Source organism: Tachyglossus aculeatus, chromosome 7 (assembly GCF_015852505.1).
Source record: "Tachyglossus aculeatus isolate mTacAcu1 chromosome 7, mTacAcu1.pri, whole genome shotgun sequence".
NCBI classification, from domain to species: Eukaryota; Metazoa; Chordata; class Mammalia; order Monotremata; family Tachyglossidae; genus Tachyglossus; species Tachyglossus aculeatus.
Genome location: NC_052072.1, coordinates 3,070,742 through 3,095,248, shown reverse-complemented (window position 1 = coordinate 3,095,248; position 24,507 = coordinate 3,070,742). Strand labels below are relative to the sequence as shown.

The window sequence follows — 24,507 nt, the reverse complement described above, 5'->3', positions numbered from 1 at the left end:
GCTCCTTTTCACTCATCCATTCATTCCATCATATTTATTGAGCGCTTACTGTGTGCAGAGCACTGGACTACGCGCCCGGGAGAGGAATAATTCAATCCCCCAATGTGGCATATTTATTGAGCGCTCACTCTGCGCAGAGAGGATGAAGAGGAGGTTGTTCTGCTCTGGAAATGGTCGCTCTTTTTCACTCATCCATTCATTCCATCGTATTTATTGAGCGCTTACTGTGTGCAGAGCACTGGAGTAAGCGCCTGGGGGAGGAATAATTCAATCCCCCAATGTGGCATATTTATTGAGCGCTCCCTCTGTGCAGAGAGGGTGAAGAGGAGGTTGTTCTGCTCTGGAAATGGTTGCTCCTTTTCACTCATTCATTCATTCCATTGTATTTATTGAGCGCTTACTGTGTGCAGAGCACTGGGCTAAGCACCCGGGAGAGGAAAAGTCAATCCCTCAATGCGGCATATTTATCAAGTGCTTAGTACAGTGCTCTGCACACAGTAAGCACTCAATAAATACGATTGAATGAATGAATTGAGCGCTTCCTCTGCGCAGAGAGGAAGAAGAGGAGGTTGTTCTGCTCTGGAAATGGTTGCTCCTTTTCACTCATCCATTCAAGCCATCGTATTTATTGAGCGCTTACTGTGTGCAGAGCGCTGGACTAAGCGCCCAGGAGAGGAAAAAGTCAATCCATCGATGCAGCATATTTATTGAGCGCTCCCTCTGCGCAGAGAGGATGAAGAAGAGGTTTTTCTGCTCTGGAAATGGTCGCTCCTTTTCACTCATCCATTCATTCCATCGTATTTATTGAGCGCTTACTGTGTGCAGAGCACTGAACTGAGCACTTGGGAAGTACAGTTTGGCAAGAGTAATCAGTCTGTCATCTACTCTGCCACTTGTCTGCTGGGTGACCTTGGTCAAGTCACTTCTCTGTGCTTCAGTGACCTCATCTTTAAAAACGGGGATAATAATAATAACAGTAAAATGATGGTATTTGTTAAGCGCTTACTATGTGCACAGCACTGTTCTAAGCACTGGGGAGGTTACAAGGTGATCAGGTTGTCCCATGGGGGGCTCACAGTTTTAATCCCCATTTTACAGATGAGGTCACTGAGGCACAGAGAAGTTAAGTGACTTGCCCAGAGTCACCCAGCTGATAGTTTGCGGAGCCAGGATTTGAACCCATGACCTCTGACTCCAAAGCCCGGCCTCTTTCCACTGAGCCACGCTGCTTCAAGACTGTGAGCCCCAAATGGGACAGCCTGATGTCCTTGTATCTCACCCAGCGCTTAGAACAGTGCTTGGCACCTAGTAAGCGCTTAACAAATACCATCATTATTATTATTATTATCTACGCTGAGTGCTCTCTGGGTACAGACTGTGCTGAGCACTTAATAATTAATCCTAATTATGGTATTTGTTAAGCGCTTCTTATGTGCCCGGCACTGTACTAAGCGCCGGGCTGGATACAAGCAAATCAGGTTGGACATAGCCCTGTCCTACGTAGGGCTCTCAGTCTTAATAATAATAATAATAATAATGGCATTTATTAAGCGCTTACTATGTGCAAAGCACTGTTCTAAGCGCTGGGGAGGTTACAAGGTGATCAGGTTGTCCCACGGGGGGCTCACGGTCTTCATCCCCATTTGACAGATGAGGGAATATGTATATATGTTTGTACATATTTATTACTCTATTTATTTATTTATTTTACTTGTACATATCTATTCTATTTATTTTATTTTGTTAGTATGTTTGGTTTTGTTCTCTGTCTCCCCCTTTTAGACTGTGAGCCCGCTGTTGGGTAGGGACCGTCTCTAGATGTTGCCAACTTGTCCTTCCCAAGCGCTTAGTACAGTGCTCTGCACACAGTAAGCGCTCAATAAATACCATTGATTGATTGATTGATTGATTGAAGTGACTCGCCCCAAGTCACACAGCTGGCAAGTGGCGGAGCCGGGATTTGAACCCAGGACCTCTGACTCCAAAGCCCGGGCTCTTTCCACTGAGCCACGCTAATCCCCGTTGCACAGCTGAGGTAACTGAGGCCCGGAGAAGTGAAGTGACTTCCCCAAGGTCACACAACAGACAAAAGGAAGAGCCGGGATTAGAACCCAGGTCCCTCTAACTCTCAGGCCCGGGCTCTTTCCACTAGGCCTCTCCGCTTCTGCTTTCCCTTTGAAGTGACTTTGGGTAAGTCACTTCACTTCTCTGTGCCTCAGTTGCCTCATCTGTAAAATGGGGATGAAGACTGTGAGCCCCCCGTGGGAAAACCTGATCGCCTTGTAACCTCCCCAGCGCTTAGAACAGTGCTTTGCACATAGTAAACGCTTAACAAATGCTATTATTATTATTATTATTATTATTATTATTATCATTATCATTATTATTTCCCACAGAAGATCTTCGGTTCTGGGTTTTAAATATTCCCCCGGAATCCGCCGGGATATTTCCTTTTGCGTCTTTTTAGACTGTGAGCCCACTGTTGGGTAGGGACCGTCTCTATATGTTGCCAACTTGGACTTCCCAAGCGCTTAGTACAGTGCTCTGCACACAGTAAGCGCTCAATAAATACGATTGATTGATTGGAGGAATTCATCTTAAAGTCGTTCAGTCGAGCCGAATCCCCTCTTCGTTTGCGTCCCCCGCCCCTCGGCTTCCCTCCAGCATCAGCGGGATTTGAAATAATCCGGGGTTTTTCTGGTTTTGTGTTTTGATATCAGGGTCATGAGAAATGTGCCTTGTTAATTCTCAGCAAGATTCAGGAACAGAACCTCATCAATGCAAAAAATAGCGCATTGCAAACGTAAGTACCGATTTGTGCCGATTTAGAGAAGCAACGTGGCTCAATAATAATAGCAATAATAATAGTGGCATTTATTAAGCGCTTACTATGTGCCAAGCACTGTTCTAAGCACTGGGGAGGTTACAAGGTGATCAGGTTGTCACACGGGGGGCTTTTTTAATATGCAAAAATTAAAAAATATTATGTGCCAGTGCTTATTAAGGAGCCAGCCTGAGCCAAGCTGGGTCCTCGCCTCTTTTTTCCTCCCTCCCACCGCCTGAGACAGGCCCTCAGAGATGACCACGGCACTCAGGAGCCCTAGGTGCTGCCCAGATGACAAAATGGCCTCCCGAGCGTTGCCCTCACATCTTCATTTCTTCCTCCCGTGGCACGAGACAGACCCTAAGAGATCATACAGCACTCAGGGGTCCCAGGCCCTGCCCAGATGACAAAAATGGCCACCAGGCCTTGCCCTCGCCTCTCCTTTCCGCCCTCCCTCTGCCTGAAACAGGCCCTCAGAGATGACCACGGCACTCAGGAGCCCTAGGTGCTGCCCAGATGACAAAATGGCCTCCCAAGCCTTGCCCTCACATCTTCATTTCTTCCTCCCGTGGCACGAGACAGACCCTCAGAGATCATACGGCACTCAAGGGTCCCAGCCCCTGCCCAGATGACAAAAATGGCCACCAGGCCTTGTCCTCACCTCTCCTTTCCACCCTCCCTCTGCCTGAAACAGGCCCTTAGAGATGACCACGGTGTTCAGGGGCTCTAGGTGCTACCCAGATGACAAAAATGGCCACCAGGCCTTGCCCTCGCCTCTCCTTTCCACCCTCCCTCCGCCTGAAACAGGCCCTTAGAGATGACCACGGTGTTCAGGGGCTCTAGGTGCCGCCCAGATGACAAAATGGCCTCCCAAGCCTTGCCCTCACATCCTCATTTCTTCCTCCCGTGGCACGAGACAGACCCTCAGAGATCATACGGCACTCAAGGGTCCCAGCCCCTGCCCAGATGACAAAAATGGCCACCAGGCCTTGTCCTCACCTCTCCTTTCCACCCTCCCTCTGCCTGAAACAGGCCCTTAGAGATGACCACGGTGTTCAGGGGCTCTAGGTGCTACCCAGATGACAAAATGGCCTCCGAAGCCTTGCCCTCACATCTTCATTTCTTCCTCCCGTGGCACGAGACAGACCCTCAGAGATCATATGGTACTCAAGGGTCCCAGCCCCTGCTCAAATGGCAAAATGGCCACCAGGCCTTGTCCTCGCCTCTCCTTTCCGCCCTCCCACCACCTGAGACAGGCCCTTAGAGATGACCACGGCGTTCAGGGGCCCTAGGTGCCGCCCAGATGACAAAATGGCCTCCCAAGCCTTGCCCTCACATCTTCATTTCTTCCTCCCGTGGCACAAGACAGACCCTCGGAGATCATACGGCACTCAAGGGTCCCAGCCCCTGCTCAAATGGCAAAATGGCCACCAGGCCTTGTCCTCGCCTCTCCTTTCCGCCCTCCCACCACCTGAGACAGGCCCTTAGAGATGACCACGGTGTTCAGGGGCTCTAGGTGCTACCCAGATGACAAAATGGCCTCCCAAGCCTTGCCCTCACATCTTCATTTCTTCCTCCTGTGGCACGAGACAGACCCTCAGAGATCATACGGCACTCAAGGGTCCTAGCCCCTGCCCAGATGACAAAAATGGCCACCAGACCTTGCCCTCGCATCTCCTTTCCGCCTTCCCTCCGCCTGAAACAGGCCCTCAGAGATCACAATAGCGTTCAGGGGCTCTAGGTGCCGCCCAGATGACAAAATGGCCTCCCAAACCTTGCCCTCACATCTTCATTTCTTCCTCCCGTGGCACGAGACAGACCCTCAGAGATCATACGGCACTCGAGGGTCCCAGCCCCTGCCCAGATGACAAAAATGGCTACCAGGCCTTGTCCTTGCCTCTCCTTTCCGCCCTCCCTCCGCCTGAAACAGGCCCTTAGAGATCACCATGGCGTTCAGGGGCTCTAGGTGCCGCCCAGATGACAAAATGGCCTCCCAAGCCTTGCCCTCACATCTTCATTTCTTCCTCCCGTGGCACGAGACAGACCCTCAGAGATCATACGGCACTCAAGGGTCCCAGCCGCTGCCCAGATGACAAAAATGGCCACCAGGCCTTGTCCTCGCCTCTCCTTTCCACCCTCCCTCTGCCTGAAACAGGCCCTCAGAGATGACTATGGCACTCAGGGGCCCTAGGTGCTGCCCAGATGACAAAATGGCCTCCCAAGCCTTACCCTCACTTCTTCATTTCTTTCTCCCGTGGCACAAGACAGACCCTCAGAGATCATACGGCAGTCAAGGGTCCCAGCCCCTGCCCAGATGACAAAAATGGCCACCAGGCCTTGTCCTCGCCTCTCCTTTCTGCCTTCCCACCACCTGAGACAGGCCCTCAGAGATGACCATGGCATTCAGGGGCAGTAGGTGCTGCCCAGATGACAAAATGGCCTCCCAAGCCTTGCCCTCACATCTTCGTTTCTTCCTCCTTTGGCACGAGACAGACCCTCAGAGATCATATGGCACTCAAGGGTCCCAGCCCCTGCTCAAATGGCAAAATGGCCACCAGGCCTTGTCCTCGCCTCTCCTTTCCGCCTTCCCACCACCTGAGACAGGCCCTCAGAGATGACTACGGCTCTCAGGGGCCCTAGGTGCTGCCCAGATGACAAAATGGCCTCCCAAGCCTTGCCCTCACATCTTCATTTCTTCCTCCCGTGGCCTGAGGCAGACCCTCAGAGATCATATGGCACTCAAGGATCCCAACCCCTGCCCAGATGACAAAAATGGCCACCAGGCCTTGTCCTCGCCTCTCCTTTCCACCCTCCCTCTGCCTGAAACAGGCCCTTCAAGATCACCATGACGTTCAGGGGCTCTAGGTGCCGCCCAGATGACAAAATGGCCTCCCAAGCCTTGCCCTCACATCTTCATTTCTTCCTCCTGTGGCACGAGACAGACCCTCGGACATCATATGGCACTCAAGGGTCCCAGCCCCTGCCCAGATGACAAAAATGGCCACCAGGCCTTGTCCTCGCCTCTCCTTTCCACCCTCCCTCTGCCTGAAACAGGCCCTCGGAGATGACCACGGCACTCAGGGGCCCTAGGTGCTGCCCAGATGACAAAATGGCCTCCCAAGCCGTGCCCTCACATCTTCATTTCTTCTTCCTGTGGCACGAGACAGACCCTCAGACATCATGTGGCACTCAAGGGCCCCTGCCCCTGCCCAGATGACAAAATGGCCACCAGACCTTGCCCTCGCCTCTCCTTTCCACCCTCCCTCCGCCTGAAACAGGCCCATAGAGATGACCACGGTGTTCAGGGGCTCTAGGTGCTACCCAGATGACAAAATGGCCTCCGAAGCCTTGCCCTCACATCTTCATTTCTTCCTCCCGTGGCACGAGATGGACCCTCAGACATCATGTGGCACTCAATGGCCCCTGCCCCTGCCCAGATGACAAAATGGCCACCAGGCCTTGTCCTCGCCTCTCCTTTCCGCCCTCCCTCTCCCTGAAACAGGTCCTCAGAGATGACCACGGCGTTCAGGGGCTCTAGGTGCCGCCCAGATGACAAAATGGCCTCCCAAGCCTTGCCCTCACATCTTCATTTCTTCCTCCCGTGGCACGAGACAGACCCTCAGACATCATATGGTACTCAAGGGCCCAAGGCCCTACCCAGATGACAAAATGGCCTCCCAAGCCTTGCCCTCACATCTTCATTTCTTCCTCCTGTGGCACTAGACAGACGCTCAGACGTCATATGGCACTCAAGGGCCCCTGCCCCTGCCAAGATGACAAAATGGCCACCAGGCCTTGTCCTCGCCTCTCCTTTCCGCCCTCCCTCTCCCTGAAACAGGCCCTCAGAGTTGACCATGGCGTTCAGGGGCTCTCGGTGCCACCCAGATAACAAAATGGCCTCCCAAGCCTTGCCCTTACATCTTCATTTTTTCGTCCTGTGGCACGAGACAGACCCTCAGAGATCATACGGCACTCAAGGGTCCCAGCCCCTGCCCAAATGGCAAAATGGCCACCAGGCCTTGTCCTCGCCTCTCTTTTCCGCCTTCCCACCACCTGAGACAGGCCCTCAGAGATCACCACGGTGCTCCAAGCCCCCAGGTGCCGCCCAGATGTCAAAATGGCCACCCAGGCCTTGCTCTCGCCTGTCCGCCCTTGGCCACCTGTCCTCCCGGCAGACAGAAATTCGGCTCCGGGAAGTCGACGGATTCCTCGGCCCTCTGAAGAAGTTCGGGCCGCCGATCTAGTCCATTTCGTCACTGGCCCGGGCTTCCGACCCCCACGTCTCCCACCGGGTCGGGTGTCTCCAGTCTCAAGACGCCGGCCGCGGCGCGGGAATTTTTCATCCGTAACCAGGGCCTTGTTTTTCAGACCTCTGCACATCGCCGCCCGGAACGGCCTGAAGAAGGTGGTGGAGGAGCTGTTAGCCAAAGGGGCCTGCGTGCTCGCCCTGGACCGGAATGGTAAGAATGGAGGCCGACCTGGGACTCCCCCGAGGGTCCCCATCCCGACGCCTCACGGGATTTCCGATCTCGATTCCGAAGGAGCAGAGGGATGTGGGAGAGGAGGGCGGTGGTCGGCCCGTGGCGAGCCGAGCTCGGAGCGGGAGTGAGCCCACTGTTGGGTAGGGACCGTCCCTAGATGTTGCCAACTTGGACTTCCCAAGCGCTTAGTACAGTGCTCTGCACACAGGAAGCGCTCAATAAATACGATTGAATGAATGAATGAATGAGTGGGAGAAGGACCACCTGGTCCTCCTCAGTTTCTGAGAAGCAGCGTGGCTCAATGGAAAGAGCCCGGGCTTTGGAGTCAGAGGTCCTGGGTTCAAATCCCGGCCCCGCCACTTGTCAGCTGGGTGACTTTGGGCAAGTCACTTCACTTCTCTGGGCCTCAGTTCCCTCATCTGTAAAATGGGGATGAAGACTGGGAGCCCCCCGTGGGACAACCTGATCATCTTGTAACCTCCCCAGCGCTTAGAACAGTGCTTGGCACATAGGAAGTGCTTAATAAATGCCATCATCATCATCATCATCATGTGAGCCCACTGTTGGATAGGGACTGTCTCTATATGTTGCCAACTTGTACTTCCCAAGCGCTTAGTACAGTGCTCTGCACACAGTAAGCGCTCAATAAATACGATTGATTGATTGAAAGATTCATCCCAGCGCTTAGTACGGTGCTTGGCATAGAGAAAGCAAGAAGCAGCATGGCTCAGTGGAAAGAGCTCGGGCTTTGGAGTCCAAGGTCACGGGTTCAAATCCCGGCTCCGCCACTTGTCAGCTCAGTGACTTTGGGCAAGTCACTTCACTTCTCTGGGCCTCCGTTCCCTCATCTGGAAAATGGGGGTGAAGACTGGGAGCCCCCCGTGGGACAACCTGATCACCTTGTAACCTCCCCAGTGCTGAGAACCGTGCTTTGCACATAGTAAGTGCTTAATAAATGCCATCATCATCATCATCATCATTCATCCCAGCGCTTAGTACAGTGCTTGGCATAGAGAAAGCAAGAAGCAGCGTGGCTAAGTGGAAAGAGCCCGGGCTTTGGAGTCCAAGGTCATGGGTTCAAATCCCGGCTCCGCCACTTAGCTGGGTGACTTTGGGCAAGTCACTTCACTTCTCTGGGCCTCAGTTCCCTCATCTGGAAAATGGGGGTGAAGACTGGGAGCCCCCCGGGGGACAACCTGATCACCTTGTACCCCCCCCCCCCAGTGCTTAGAACAGTGCTTGGCACATAGTGAGCGCTCAACAAATACCATTATTATTATTATTATTAACAAATACCACTGTTGCCAACTTGTACTTCCCAAGCGCTTAGTCCAGTGCTCTGCACACAGTAAGGGCTCAATAAATAGATTGGATGAATGAATGAATGAATGAATGAATGAATGAAATACCACAATTTTTATTATTACAATGGGTGCTGGTGGAGGTTATGGAGCTTGGGTTGTTCCCGACTGAAAATCAGGATGTTTGTGTGTCCCACAAGCGGAGCCCCTCCAGATGGATTTCCCATTTCTCCACCCTGTTCCCCTTAGCAGAGAAGCAGCCTGGCTCAGCGGGTAGAGCCCGGGCTGTGGAGTCGGAGGTCATGGGTTCAAATCCCGGCTCCGCCACTTGTCAGCTGGGTGACTCTGGGCAAGTCACTTCCCTTCTCTGGGCCTCAGTTCCCTCATCTGGAAAATGGGGATGAAGACTGGGAGCCCCCCGGGGGACAACCCGATCACCTTGTCACTTCCCCAGCGCTTAGAACGGTGCTTGGCACATGGTAAGCGCTTAGTAAATGCCACTATTATTATTATCATTATATGGATTCTCTCCGTTTCCCACCCTCACTTCTCTGCTTTCTTCCATGTTGCCCTGACTCGCTCCCCCTTTCCCAGCCCCACGCTGCTTACGTCCACATCTGTCTGTATAGATGTGTATGTGTTTGTACATATTTATTACTCTATTTATTTTACTTGTACATGTTCATTCTATGTATTTTATTTGGTTTATATCTTTAGTTTTGTCGTCTGTCTCCCCCCTTCTAGACTGTGAGGCTGCTGTCGGGTAGGGACTGTCTCTAGATGTTGCCAACTTGGACTTCCCAAGTGCTTAGTACAGTGCTGTACACACAGTAAGCACTCAATAAATATGATTGAATGAATAAATGAATGAATAAATGCCATTATTATTATTATTATTGTTATTATTATTATATGGATTCTCTCCCTTTCCCACCCTCACTTCTCCACTTTCTTCCACGTCGCCCTGACTCGCTCCCTTTCGTCATCCCCCTTTCCCAGCCCCACGCTGCTTACGTCCACATCTGTCTGTATAGATGTATATATACCTGTCTCTATATATATATGTTTATACATATTTATTACTCTATTTATTTATTTATTTTACTTGTACATATTCATTCTATTTATTTTATTTGGTTTATATGTTTAGTTTTGTCGTCTGTCTCCCCCTTCTAGACTGTGAGGCTGCTGTCGGGTAGGGACCGTCTCTATGTGTTGCCAACTTGGACTTCCCAAGCGCTTAGTACAGTGCTCTGCACACAGTAAGCGCTCAATAAATATGATTGAATGAATGAATGAATGAATAAATGACATTATTATTATTATTATTATATGGATTCTCTCCCTTTCCCACCATCACTTCTCCGCTTTCTTCCACGTCGCCCTGACTCGCTCCCTTTCTTCATCCCCCTTTCCCAACCCCACGCTGCTTACGTCCACATCTGTCTGTATATGTGTGTATATGTTTGTACATATTTATTACTCTATTTATTTTACTTGTACATATTCATTCTATTTATTTTATTTGTTTTATGTGTTTAGTTTTGTCATCTGTCTCCCCCTTCTAGACTGTGAGCCCACTGTTGGGTAGGGACCGTCTCTAGATGTTGCCAACTTGGACTTCCCAAGTGCTTAGTACAGTGCTCTGCACACAGCGCTCAATAAATACAATTGAATGAATGAATGAATGAATAAATGCCATTATTATTATTATTATTATCATTATTATTATTATATGGATTCTCTCCCTTTCCCACCCTCACTTCTCCCGCTTTCTTCCACGTCGCCCTGACTTGCTCCCTTTCTTCATCCCCCTTTCCCAGCCCCACGCTGCTTACATCCCCATCTGTCTGTATAGATGTATATCTGTTTGTACATATTTACTACTCTATTTATTCATTTATTTTACTTGTACGTATTTATTCTATTTATTTTATTTGGTTTATATGTTTAGTTTTGTCGTCTGTCTCCCCCTTCTAGCCTGTGAGCCCGCTGTTGGGTAGGGACCGTCTCTAGATGTTGCCGACTTGGACTTCCCAAGCGCTTAGTACAGTGCTCTGCACACAGTAAGCGCTCAATAAAGATGATTGAATGAATGAATGAATGTCTGTCAGTGCTTAGTGGGTAGAGCCCGGCCTGGGAATCAGAAGGAGCTGGGTTCTAATAATAATAATAATAATAATAATAATGGCATTTATTAAGCGCTTACTATGTGCCAAGCACTGTTCTAAGTGCTGGAGAGGTTACAAGGTGATAGGTTGTCCCACGGGGGGCTCCCAGTCTTCATCCCCATTTGACAGATGAGGTAACTGAGGCCCAGAGAAGTGAAGTGACTTTCCCAAAGTCACACAGCTGACAATTGGCGGAGCCGGGGTTTGAACCCAGGACCTCGGACCCCAAAGCCTGGGCTCTTTTCCACTGAGCCACGCTGCTTCTAATCCCGGCTCTGCCACATGTCTGCTGGGTGATCTTGTGTAAGTGCTTAGTACAGTGCTCTGCGCACAGTAAGCGCTCAATAAATTTTTATTTAATTTGCACATATTCTATTTATTTTATTTTGTTAATATGTTTTGTTTTGTTCTCTGTCTCCCCCCTCTAGACTGTGAGCCCACTGTTGGGTAGGGACCGTCTCTAGATGTCACCAACTTGGACTTCCCAAGCGCTTAGTCCAGTGCTCTGCACACAGTAAGCGCTCAATAAATACGATTGAATGACTGAATGAATACGATTGAATGAATGAAGTCACTTCACTTCTCTGGGCCTCAGTCACCTCAAAGGGGGATAATCAATCAATCAATCAATCAATCAATCGTATTTATTAAGCTCTTACTGTGTGCAGAGCACTGTACTAAGCACTTTGGAAGTCCAAGTTGGCAACATCTAGAGACGGTCCCTACCCAACAGCGGGCTCACAGTCGAGAAGGGGGAGACAGAGAACGAAACAGTGCATATGAACAAAATAAAATAAATAGAATAAATGTGTACAGGTTACATAAATAAATGAATAAATGAATAAATGGATCAATCAATCGTATTTATTGAGCGCTTACTGTGTGCAGAGCACTGTACTAAGCGCTTGGGAAGTCCAAGTTGGTACCATATAGAGACGGTCCGTACCCAACAGTGGGCTCACAGTCTAGAATTAAGTTCAATCAATCAATCAATCAATCAGTCGTATTTATTGAGCGCTTACTGTGTGCAGAGCGCTTGGGAGGTCCAAGTCGGCAACATCTAGAGATGGTCCCTACCCAACAGCGGGCTCACAGGCTAGAAGGGGGAGACAGACAACAAAACAGAACATATTAAAAAAATAAAATAAATAGAATAAATATGTACAAGTTAAATAAATAAATGAAGAAATGACTAAATGGATCAATCAATCAATCAATCATATTTATTGAGCACTTACTGTGTGCAGAGCACTGTACTAAGTGCTTGGGAAGTCCAAGTTAGGAACATAGAGAGACGGTCCCTACCCGATCAATCAATCAATCAATCAATCAATCAATTGTATTTATTGAGCGCTTTACTGTGTGCAGAGCACTGTACTAAGCACTTGGGAAGTCCAAGTTGGCAACATAGAGAGACGGTCCCTACCCAATCAATCAATCAATAGTATTTATTGAGCGCTTACTGTGTGCAGAGCACTGTACTAAACGCTTGGGAAGTCCAAGTTGGCAACATAGAGAGACGGTCCCTACCTGATCAATCAATCAATCGTATTTATTGGGCGCTTACTGTGTGCAGAGCACTGGACTAAGAGCTTGGGAAGTCCAAGTTGGCAACATATAGAGACGGTTCCTACCCAGTCAATCAATCGTACTTATTGAGCACTCACTGTGTGCAGAGGACTGTACTAAGCGCTTGGGAAGTCCAAGTTGGCAACATAGAGAGACGGTCCCTACCCAATCAATCAATCGTATTTATTTAGCACTTACCGTGTGCAGAGCACTGGACTAAGCGCTTGGGAAGTCCCAGTTGGCAACATAGAGAGACGGTCCCTACCCGATCAATCAATCAATCGTCTTTATTGAGCGCTCACCGTGTGTAGAGCACTGGACTAAGCGCTTGGGAAGTCCCAGTTGGCAACATAGAGAGACGGTCCCTACCCGATCAATCAATCAATCGTCTTTATTGAGCGCTTACCTTGTGCAGAGCACTGGACTAAGCGCTTGGGAAGTCCCAGTTGGCAACATAGAGAGATGGTCCCTACCTGATCAATCAATCAATCGTATTTATTGAGCGCTTACTGTGTGCAGAGCACTGGACTAAGCGCTTGGGAAGTCCCAGTTGGCAACATAGAGGTACGGTCCCTACCTGATCAATCAATCAATCGTCTTTATTGAGCGCTTACCGTGTGCAGAGCACTGGACTAAGCACTTGGGAAGTCCAAGTTGGCAACATCTAGAGACGGTCCCTACCCGATCAATCAGTCAATTGTATTTATTGAGTGCTCACTGTGTGCAGAGCATTGTACTAAGCGCTTGGGAAGTACAAGTCGGCAGCATAGAGAGACGGTCCCTACCCAATCAATCAATCAATCAATCCTATTTATTGAGCGCTTACTGTGTGCAGAGAACTGTACTAAGTGCTTGGGAAGTCCATGTTGGCAACATAGAGAGACGGTCCCTACCAGATCAATCAATCTATCGTATTTATTGAGTGCTTACTGTGTGCAGAGCACTGGACTAAGAGCTTGGGAAGTCCAAGTTGGCAACATAGAGAGACGGTCCCTACCCGATCAATCAATCAATCGTATTTATTGAGCGCTCACTGTGTGCAGAGCACTGGACTAAGCGCTTGGGAAGTCCCAGTTGGCAACATAGAGAGACGGTCCCTACCCGATCAATCAATCGTATTTATTGAGTGCTTACCGTGTGCAGAGCACTGGTCTAAGCACTTGGGAAGTCCCAGTTGGCAACATAGAGAGATGGTCCCTACCCGATCAATCAATCAATCGTCTTTATTGAGCGCTTACTGTGTGCAGAGCACTGTACTAAGCGCTTGGGAAGTCCAAGTTGGCAACATATAGAGACGGTCCCTACCCAATCAATCAATCATATTTATTGAGCGCTTACCGTGTGCAGAGCACTGGTCTAAGCACTTGGGAAGTCCCAGTTTGCAACATAGAGAGATGGTCCCTACCCGATCAATCAATCAATCGTATTTATTGAGCGCTCACCATGTGCAGAGCACTATACTAAGCGCTTGGGAAGTCCAAGTTGGCAACATAGAGAGACGGTCCCTATACAATCAATCAATCAATCGTATTTATTGAGCGCTCACTGTGTGCAGAGCACTGGACTGAGCGCTTGGGAAGTCCAAGTCGGCAACATAGAGAGACGGCCCCTACCCGACAGCGGGCTCACCGTCTAGAAGATGCAGGCCGCACGCCGGGTAGTCAATCAATCGTACTTATTGAGCGCTAACCGTGTGCAGAGCACTGTACTAAGCGCTTGGGAAGGACAAGTCGGCAACGTGTAACGATTTCCTTGTCTGCGTTTGTGTCGAAGGTCTCAGCCCAGCCCTGGCCTGCGTGCCCAACCAGGACGTGGCCGCCTGCTTGGCCCTCATCTTGGCTTCCTCGACGCCCCTGTCGCCCTCCATTCCCGGGACGAACCTCGACTCCGACCGTTTTCCGGCAGCCGGGCGGAGCGGGCCTCGGCCCGGCCCGGCCTCCCCAACCGCCCCGGGCCCGGAGGACGGGGGCGGCGAGAACCATTCCGATTCGGAAACGTTTTGACTCCGGCCCAAGGAAGGGCCGGCTCCCGAGGGAGCCAAGGACGGGCTGGGACGGCGGGGCGGGTTTGGGAACGTCCCGGGACCGCGGCCTGCTCCGCTTTGACCTTGCCGGGAAAGACCACCTCCCTGTTAATCAAAAAAAGACACGTACTGAGCGCCCCTTCCGATGGTGTGACCGGGCTGGGAGCCGGAATGGGGGGCGGATTCGGGATACCGGGGTCCCCGCTGCTCGCCCTTCCGACGCCCGTGTAATCCGGCGGGAATTCGTGAGTTGCTGGGGGGGCGGAGGGGTGTCCTCACCATCCCCTGTTTCCTCTCTGTCTCATTTCCTCATGGCCTAAATAATAATAATAATGATGGCATTTATTAAGCGCTTACTATGTGCAAAGCACTGTTCTAAGCACTGGGGCAGATACGAGGTGATTAGGTTGTCCCACATGGGGCTCACAGCCCCCCATTTTACAGATGAGGTAACTGAGGCCCAGAGAAGTGAAGTGGCTCGCCCAAAGTCACACAGCTGACAGTTGGTGGAGCCGGGATTTGAACCCATGACCTCTGACTCCAAAGCCTGGGCTCTTTCCCACTGAGCCACGCTGCTTCTCTCAATCCCGTGGGATCCGTCCCGCAGACCAAAGTTTTCGTCGTTGGCCTTGCCAAACCTTGCCCGAGCCGGGGTCTGCTGTAATAATGATGCCATTTGTTAAGCGCTTACTATATGCCAGGCACTGTTCTACACGATGGGTTGGATAATAATAACGACGGTATTTGTTAAGCGCTTACTACGTGTCAGGCACTGTTCTACGCGATGGGTTCGATAATAATAACGACGGTATTTGTTAAGCGCTTACTACGTGCCAGTCACTGTTCTACATGCTGGGTTGGGTAATAATAATGACAGTATTTGCTAAGCGCTTACTACGTGCCAGGCACTGTCCTACGCGCTGGGTTGGATAATAATAACAACGGTATTTGTTAAGCGCTTACAATGTGCCAGGCACTGTCCTAAGTGTTGGGTTGGATAATAATAATGACGGTGTTTGTTAAGCACTTACTACATGCCAGGCACTGTTCTACGCGCTGGGTTGGATAATAATAATAACGATGGTATTTAAGTGCTTACTATGTGCCAGGCACTGTCCTAAGCGCTGGGTTGGATAATAATAATGACGGTATTTGTTAAGCGCTTACTATGTGTCAGGCACTGTTCTAAGCACTGGGTTTGGATAATAATAATGACGGTATTTTTTAAGCGCTTACTACATGCCAGGCACTGTTCTACGCAATGGGTTGGATAATAATAATGACGGTATTTGTTAAGCGCTTACTACGTTCCAGGCACTGTCCTATGTGTTGGGTTGGATAATAATAATGACGGTATTTGTTAAGCGCTTACTACGTGCCAGTCACTGTTCTACGTGCTGGGTTGGATAATAATAATGACAGTATTTGTTAAGCGCTTACTACGTGTCAGGCACTGTCCTAAGCGCTGGGTTGGATAATAATAATGGCGGTCTTTGTTAAGCGCTTACTACATGCCAGGCACTGTTCTACGCAATGGGTTGGATAATAATAATGACGGTATTTGTTAAGCGCTTACTACGTGTCAGGCACTGTTCTACATGCTGGGTTGGATAATAATAATGACGGTATTTGTTAAGCGCTTACTACATGCCAGGCACTGTCCTAAGCGCTGGGGTGGATAATAATAATGACGGTATTTGTTAAGCGCTTACTACATGTCAGGCACTGTCCTAAGCACTGGGTTGGATAATAATAATGACGGTATTTGTTAAGCGCTTGCTACATGCCAGGCACTGTCCTACGCACTGGGTTGGATAATAATAATGATGGTATTTGTTAAGCGCTTACTACATGCCAGGCACTGTTCTACGCACTGGGTTGGATAATAATAATGACGGTATTTGTTAAGCGCTTACTACGTGCCAGGCACTGTTCTATGCAATGGGTTGGATAATAATAACGACAGTATTTGTTAAGCGCTTACTACGTGTCAGGCACTGTCCTAAGCGCTGGGTTGGATAATAATAATGGCGGTATTTGTTAAGCGCTTACTATGTGTCAGGCACTGTTCTACGCGTTGGGTTGGATAATAATAATGATGGTATTTGTTAAGCGCTTACTTCGTGTCAGGCACTGTTCTACACGCTAGGTTGGATAATAATAATGATGGTATTTGTTAAGCACTTACTATGTGCCAGGCACTGTTCTACATGCTGGGTTGGATAATAATGACGGTATTTGTTAAGCGCTTACTACGTGCCAGGCACTGTCCTAAGCTCTGGGTTGGAGAATAATAATGACGGTCTTTGTTAAGCGCTTACTACATGCCAGGTACTGTTCTACACAATGGGTTGGATAATAATGACGACGGTATTTGATAAGCGCTTACTACATGCCAGGCACTGTCCTACGCGCTGGGTTGGATAATAATAATGACGCTATTTGTTAAGCGCTTACTACATGCCAGGCACTGTTCTATGCGCTGGATTGGATAATAGTAATGACGGTATTTGTTAAGCACTTACTACATGCCAGGCACTGTCCTAAGCGCTGGGTTGAATAATAATAATGACGGTCTTTGTTAAGCGCTTACTACATGCCAGGCACTGTTCTACGCACTGGGTTGGATAATAATAATGACGGTATTTGTTAAGCGCTTACTACATGCCAGGCACTGTTCTACGCACTGGGTTGGATAATAATAATGACGGTATTTGTTAAGTGCTTACTACATGCCAGGCACTGTTCTACGCACTGGGTTGGATAATAATAATGACGGTCTTTGTTAAGCGCTTACTACATGCCAGGTACTGTTCTACACAATGGGTTGGATAATAATGACGACGGTATTTGTTAAGCGCTTACTACATGCCAGGCACTGTCCTAAGCGCTGGGTTGAATAATAATAATGACGGTCTTTGTTAAGCGCTTACTACATGCCAGGCACTGTCCTACGCACTGGGTTGGATAATAATAATGACGGTCTTTGTTAAGCGCTTACTACATGCCAGGTACTGTTCTACACAATGGGTTGGATAATAATGACGACGGTATTTGTTAAGCGCTTACTACATGCCAGGCACTGTCCTAAGCGCTGGGTTGAATAATAATAATGACGGTCTTTGTTAAGCGCTTACTACATGCCAGGCACTGTCCTACGCACTGGGTTGGATAATAATAATGACGGTATTTGTTAAGCGCTTACTACGTGCCAGGCACTGTTCTACGTGATGGGTTGGATAATAATGACGACGGTATTTGTTAAGCGCTTACTACATGCCAGGCACTGTCCTACGCGCTGGGTTGGATAAAATAATGATGGTATTTGTTAAGCGCTTACTACATGCCAGGCACTGCTCTACGCAGCGGGTTGTATAGTAATAACGATGGTATTTGTTAAGCGCTTACTACGTGTCAGGCACTGTCCTACGCACTGGGTTGGAGAATAATAATGACGGTCTTTGTTAAGCGCTTACTACATGCCAGACACCGTTCTACACAATGGGTTGGATAATAATGACGACGGTATTTGTTAAGCACCTACTACGTGCCAGGCACTGTCCTAAGCACTGGGTTGGATAATAATAACGACGGTCTTTGTTAAACGCTTACTATGTGTCAGGCACTGTACTAAGCACTGGGTTGGATAATAATAATGATAGTATTTTTTAAGCGCTTGCTACGTGCCAGGCACTGTCCTGAGCGCTGAGTTGTATAATAATAATGACGGTATTTGTTAAGCGCTTACTACATGTCAGGCACTGCTCTAAATGCTGGGTTGGATAATAATGACGACGGTATTTGTTAAGCGCTTACTACATGCCAGGCACTGTTCTACGCAGTGGGTTGGATAATAATAACGACGGTATTTGTTAAGCGTTTACTACATGCCAGGCACTGTCCTAAGCGCTGGATTGGATAATAATAATGACGGTATTTGTTAAGCGCTTACTACGTGCCAGGCACTGTTCTACGCAGCGGGTTGGATAATAATAACGACGGTATTTGTTAAGCGTTTACTACATGCCAGGCACTGTACTAAGCGCTGGGTTGGATAATAATAATGACGGTCTTTGCTAAGCGCTTATCCAACGGTCGCTACCCAACGACGGGCTCGCGGTCTAGAAGGGGGATAACCTTGAAATAAAATCCTGCTTTAGGGGAAGGAATTGTACCGCCCTGTGATTCACTGTTGCCAACTTGTACTTCCCAAGCGCTTAGTACAGTGCTCTGCACACAGTAAGCGCTCAATAAATGCGATTGATGATGATCACGCTCTACAAGCGCTTACTATGTGCCAAGCGCTGTTCTAATATACAGGTGCTGTGGGGAGGGGAAGGAGGTAAGGTGGGGGGGATGGGGAGGGGTACTTTCTCTTTACCAGCGCTTAGTACAGCGCTTTGCACACATTAAGCGCTCAATAAATACGATCGAGTGAATAAAAGGGGGATAACGCCAAGTTTACGGGCTTGTGAGGCAGGAAGGATGGCGGTTCATCCCCTACCACGCTGTGGGCCCTCAGTACAGCCACTAATAATAAATGATAATAATAATGATGGCATTTATTAAGCGCTTACTATGTGCCAAGCACTGTTCTAAGCGCTGGGGAGGTTACAAGGTGATCGGGTTGTCCCCCGGGGGGCTCCCAGTCTTCATCCCCATTTGCCAGATGAGGGAACTGAGGCCCAGAGAAGTGAAGTGACTTGCCCAGGGTCACACAGCGGACACGTGGCGGAGCCGGGATTAGAACCCGTGACCTTCAGACTCCCGGGCCTGGGCTCTGTCGGCTAGAGTTCCCTAGTACGGCAGTGATGTGAAAATGAGAAGCAGTATCCATCCACTCATTTATTCAGTCATATTTATTGAGCGCTTACTGTGTGCAGAGCACTGTACTAAGCGCTTGGGAAGTCCAAGTTGGCAACATAGAGAGACGGTCCCTACCCGACAGAGGGCTCACAGTCTAGAAGGGGGAGATGGATGACAAAATAATAATAATAATAATAATAATGACAGTATTTATTAAGCGCTTACTATAGAGACGGTCCCTACCCGACAGCGGGCTCACAGTCTAGAAGGGGGAGACGGATGACAAAATAATAATAATAATAATAATAATAATAATAATGACAATATTTATTAAGCACTTACTATAGAGACAGTCCCTACCCGACAGCAGGCTCACAGTCTAGAAGGGGGAGACGGATGACAAAATAATAATAATAATAATAATAATAATGATGGTATTTATTAAGCGCTTACTATAGAGATGGTCCCTACCCGACAGTGGGCTCACAGTCTAGAAGGGGGAGACGGATGACAAAATAATAATAATAATAATAATAATAACGATGGTATTTATTAAGCGCTTACTATAGAGATGGTCCCTACCCGACAGCGGGCTCACAGTCTAGAAGGGGGAGACGGATGACAAAATAATAATATAATAATAATAATAATGACGGTATTTATTAAGCGCTTACTATAGAGACGGTCCCTACCCGACAGCGGGCTCACAGTCTAGAAGGGGGAGATGGATGACAAAATAATAATACAATAATAATAATAATGACGGTATTTATTAAGCACTTACTATAGAGACAGTCCCTACCCGACAGCAGGCTCACAGTCTAGAAGGGGGAGACGGATGACAAAATAATAATAATAATAATAATAATAATGATGGTATTTATTAAGCGCTTACTATAGAGATGGTCCCTACCCGACAGCGGGCTCACAGTCTAGAAGGGGGGAGACGGATGACAAAATAATAATAATAATAATAATAATGACGGTATTTATTAAGCGCTTACTATAGAGATGGTCCCTACCCGACAGCGGGCTCACAGTCTAGAAGGGGGAGACGGATGACAAAATAATAATAATAATAATAATGACGGTATTTATTAAGCGCTTACTATAGAGACAGTCCCTACCCGACAGCAGGCTCACAGTCTAGAAGGGGGAGATGGATGACAAAATAATAATAATAATAATAATAATGACGGTATTTATTAAGCGCTTACTATAGAGACGGTCCCTACCCGACAGCGGGCTCACAGTCTAGAAGGGGGAGACGGATGACAAAATAATAATATAATAATAATAATAATGACGGTATTTATTAAGCGCTTACTATAGAGATGGTCCCTACCCGACAGCGGGCTCACAGTCTAGAAGGGGGAGACGGATGACAAAATAATAATAATAATAATAATAATAATAATGACGGTATTTATTAAGCACTTACTATAGAGACAGTCCCTACCCGACAGCAGGCTCACAGTCTAGAAGGGGGAGATGGATGACAAAATAATAATAATAATAATAATAATGACGGTATTTATTAAGCGCTTACTATAGAGACGGTCCCTACCCGACAGCAGGCTCACAGTCTAGAAGGGGGAGATGGATGACAAAATAATAATACAATAATAATAATAATGACGGTATTTATTAAGCACTTACTATAGAGATGGTCCCTACCCGACAGCGGGCTCACAGTCTAGAAGGGGGAGATGGATGACAAAATAATAATAATAATAATAATAATAATAATAATAATGACGGTATTTATTAAGCGCTTACTATAGAGATGGTCCCTACCCGACAGCGGGCTCACAGTCTAGAAGGGGGAGACGGATGACAAAATAATAATAATAATAATAATAATGACGGTATTTATTAAGCACTTACTATAGAGATGGTCCCTACCCGACAGCGGGCTCACAGTCTAGAAGGGGGAGATGGATGACAAAATAATAATAATAATAATAATAATAATAATAATGATGGTATTTATTAAGCGCTTACTATAGAGATGGTCCCTACCCGACAGCGGGCTCACAGTCTAGAAGGGGGAGACGGATGACAAAATAATAATAATAATAATAATAATGACGGTATTTATTAAGCACTTACTATAGAGATGGTCCCTACCCGACAGCGGGCTCACAGTCTAGAAGGGGGAGACGGATGACAAAATAATAATAATAATAATAATAATAATAATGACGGTATTTATTAAGCGCTTACTATAGAGATGGTCCCTACCCGACAGCGGGCTCACAGTCTAGAAGGGGGAGACGGATGACAAAATAATAATAATAATAATAATAATGACGGTATTTATTAAGCGCTTACTATAGAGATGGTCCCTACCCGACAGCGGGCTCACAGTCTAGAAGGGGGAGACGGATGACAAAATAATAATAATAATAATAATAATGACGGTATTTATTAAGCGCTTACTATAGAGACAGTCCCTACCCGACAGCAGGCTCACAGTCTAGAAGGGGGAGACGGATGACAAAATAATAATAATAATAATACTGATGGTATTTATTAAGCGCTTACTATGTGCCAAGCCCTGTTCTAAGTGCTGGGGAGGTGACAAGGTGATCAGGTTGCCTCACATGGGGCTCACAGTTTTAATGCCCATTTTCCAGGTGAGGGAACTGAGGCCCAGAGAAGTGAAGTGACTTGCCCAAGGTCACCCAGCTGACAGTTGGCGGAGCCAGGATTTGAACCCAGGACCTCCGACTCCAAAGCCCGGGCTCTTTCCACTGAGCCGCGCCGGTTCCTTCAAACGAAGGCCCTTTCCCGTCAGCCTGTTGGAGAGCGAACAAATACCATTATTATTATTATTATTATTATTATTATTATTATTATTATTATTATTATTTTAGACTGTGAGCCCACTGTTGGGTAGGGACTGTCTCTAGATGTTGCCAACTTGTACTTCCCAAGCTCTTAGTACAGTGCTCTGCACAGTAAGCGCTCAATAAATACGATTGATGATGATGATGATGTTGCCAACTTGTACTTCCCAAGCGCTTAGTCCAGTGCTCTGCACATAGCAAGCGCTCAATAAATACGATTGATGATGACGATGTTGTTGCCAACTTGTACTTCCCAAGCGCTTAGTCCAGTGCTCTGCACATAGTAAGCGCTCAATAAATACGATTGATGATGATGATGATGTTGCCACCTTGTACTTCCCAAGCGCTTAGTACAGTGCTCTGCACATAGTAAGCGCTCAATAGATACGATTGATGATGATGATGATGTTGCCACCTTGTACTTCCCAAGCGCTTAGTACAGTGCTCTGCACATAGTAAGCGCTCAATAAATACGATTGTTGATGATGATGATGTTGCCAACTTGTACTTCCCAAGCGCTCAGTACAGTGCTCTGCACACAGTAAGCGCTCAATAAATACGATTGATTATTATTATTATTATTATCATTATTATTATTATTATTATGAACGGTTTTCCAATCAGTCGGACCAATCGGGCGCTGTGATAAGCGCCTGGGAGGGCACAGCAGAATCGCTAGTCACGATCCTCGCCCTCGAGGAGGAGTTTACAGCCTGGCGGAGATTGTAAGAGACGCTTTCTCTCGCCGGACATTGAGGTACCGGCAGCTTTAGATTTTATTTCCAACTGGAAAGCCAAGGGAAACTCATTTTCATTCATTCATTCATTCATTCCATCGTATTTATTGAGCGCTCACCGTGTGCAGAGCACTGGACTAAGTGCTTGGGAAGTCCAAGTTGGCAACGTATGGCAACAATCTCGTTTTCGATGAGATTAATAATAATAATAATAATAATAATAATGTTAGCATTTGTTAAGCGCTTACTACGTGCCAAGCACTGTTCTAAGCGCTGCGGAGGATGCAAAGTGATCAGGTTGGCCCATGTGGGGCTCACAGTCTTCATCCCCATTTTACAGATGAGGTAAAAGAAGGAAGGAGCCTTCCCTGACCCAGCGGGGGCAAGGACGGAGGAGGAGGAGGGGAATGCACACAGTAAGCGCTCAATAAATACGATGGAATGAACGAATTGATCTATTTTGATGGTATTGACGCCTGTCTACTTAATAATAATAATAATAATGTTGGGATTTGCTAAGCGCTTGCTATATGCAAAGCGCTGTTCTAAGCGCTGGGGGAGATACAAGGTAATCAGGTTGTCCCACGAGGGGCTCCCAGTCTTCATCCCCATTTTCCAGATGAGGGAACTGAGGCCCAGAGAGGTGAAGTGACTTGGCCAAAGTCACCCAGCTGACAAGTGGCGGAGGCAGGATTTGAACCCATGGCCTCCAACTCCAAAGCCCGGGCTCTTTCCATTAAGCCACGCTGCTTGTTTTGTTTTGTTGTCTGTCTCCCCGCTTCTAGACTGTGAGCCTGTCGTGGGGTAGGGACCGTCTCTATCGGTTACAAATTTGCACTTCCCAAGCGCTTAGTACAGTGCTCTGCACACAGTAAGCGCTCAGTAAATATGATAGAATGAATTTATCTATTTTGATGGTATTGACGCCTGTCTACTTGTTTTGGTTTGTCGTCTGTCTCCCCGCTTCAAGACTGTGAGCCCGTCGTTGGGGAGGGACCGTCTCTATAGGTTGCCAACTTGTACTTCCCAAGCGCTTAGTACAGTGCTCTGCACACAGTAAGCGCTCAGTAAATACGATCGAATGAATTGATCTATTTTGATGGTATTGACACCTGTCTACTTGTTTTGTTTTGTAGTCTGTCTCCCGGCTTCTAGACTGTGAGCCCGTCATGGGGGAGGGACCGTCTCTATCGGTTGCCAACTTGTACTTCCCAAGCGCTTACTACAGTGCTCTGCACACAGTAAGCGCTCAGTAAATACAATTGAATGAATTCATCTATTTTGATGGTATTGACACCTGTCTACTTGTTCTGTTTTGTCGTCTGTCTCCCCACTTCAAGACTGTGAGCCTGTCGTTGGGTAGGGACCGTCTCTGTCGGTTGCAAATTTGTACTTCCCAAGCGCTTAGTACAGTGCTCTGCACACAGTAAGCTCTCAGTAAATACGATTGAATGAATTTATCTATTTTGATGGTATTGACGCCTGTCTACTTGTTTTGTTTTGTCGTCTGTCTCCCCACTTCTAGACTGTGATCCTGTTGTTGGGTAGGGACCATCTCTATCGGTTGTAAATTTGTACTTCCCAAGCGCTTACTACAGTGCTCTGCACACAGTAAGCGCTCAGTAAATACAATTGAATGAATTTATCTATTTTGATGGTATTGACGCCTGTCTACTTGTTTTGTTTTGTTGTCTGTCTCCCCGCTTCAAGACTGTGAGCCCGTCATTGGGGAGGGACCGTCTC

General features: G+C 47.7%; 1 protein-coding gene across 2 annotated transcripts in view; it reads left to right on the top strand.

Moving 5' to 3' along the window:
- ANKRD44 (ankyrin repeat domain 44) overlaps nt 1–14,677 on the top strand; it is a 158,842-nt gene extending 144,165 nt beyond the window's left edge. The window contains exons 26-28 of one of the 2 annotated variants that reach the window (XM_038749028.1): nt 2,721–2,803; nt 7,193–7,284; nt 14,120–14,677. In XM_038749028.1, coding sequence (XP_038604956.1) covers nt 2,721–2,803; nt 7,193–7,284; nt 14,120–14,349 — 405 coding nt within the window. In that variant the 3' untranslated portion in view covers nt 14,350–14,677. Of the gene's footprint in view, nt 1–2,720; nt 2,804–7,192; nt 7,285–14,119 lie in introns of those variants that run through there. The other variant, XM_038749029.1, reaches the window with a different exon arrangement.
- Nucleotides 14,678–24,507: the final 9,830 nt, after the last annotated feature.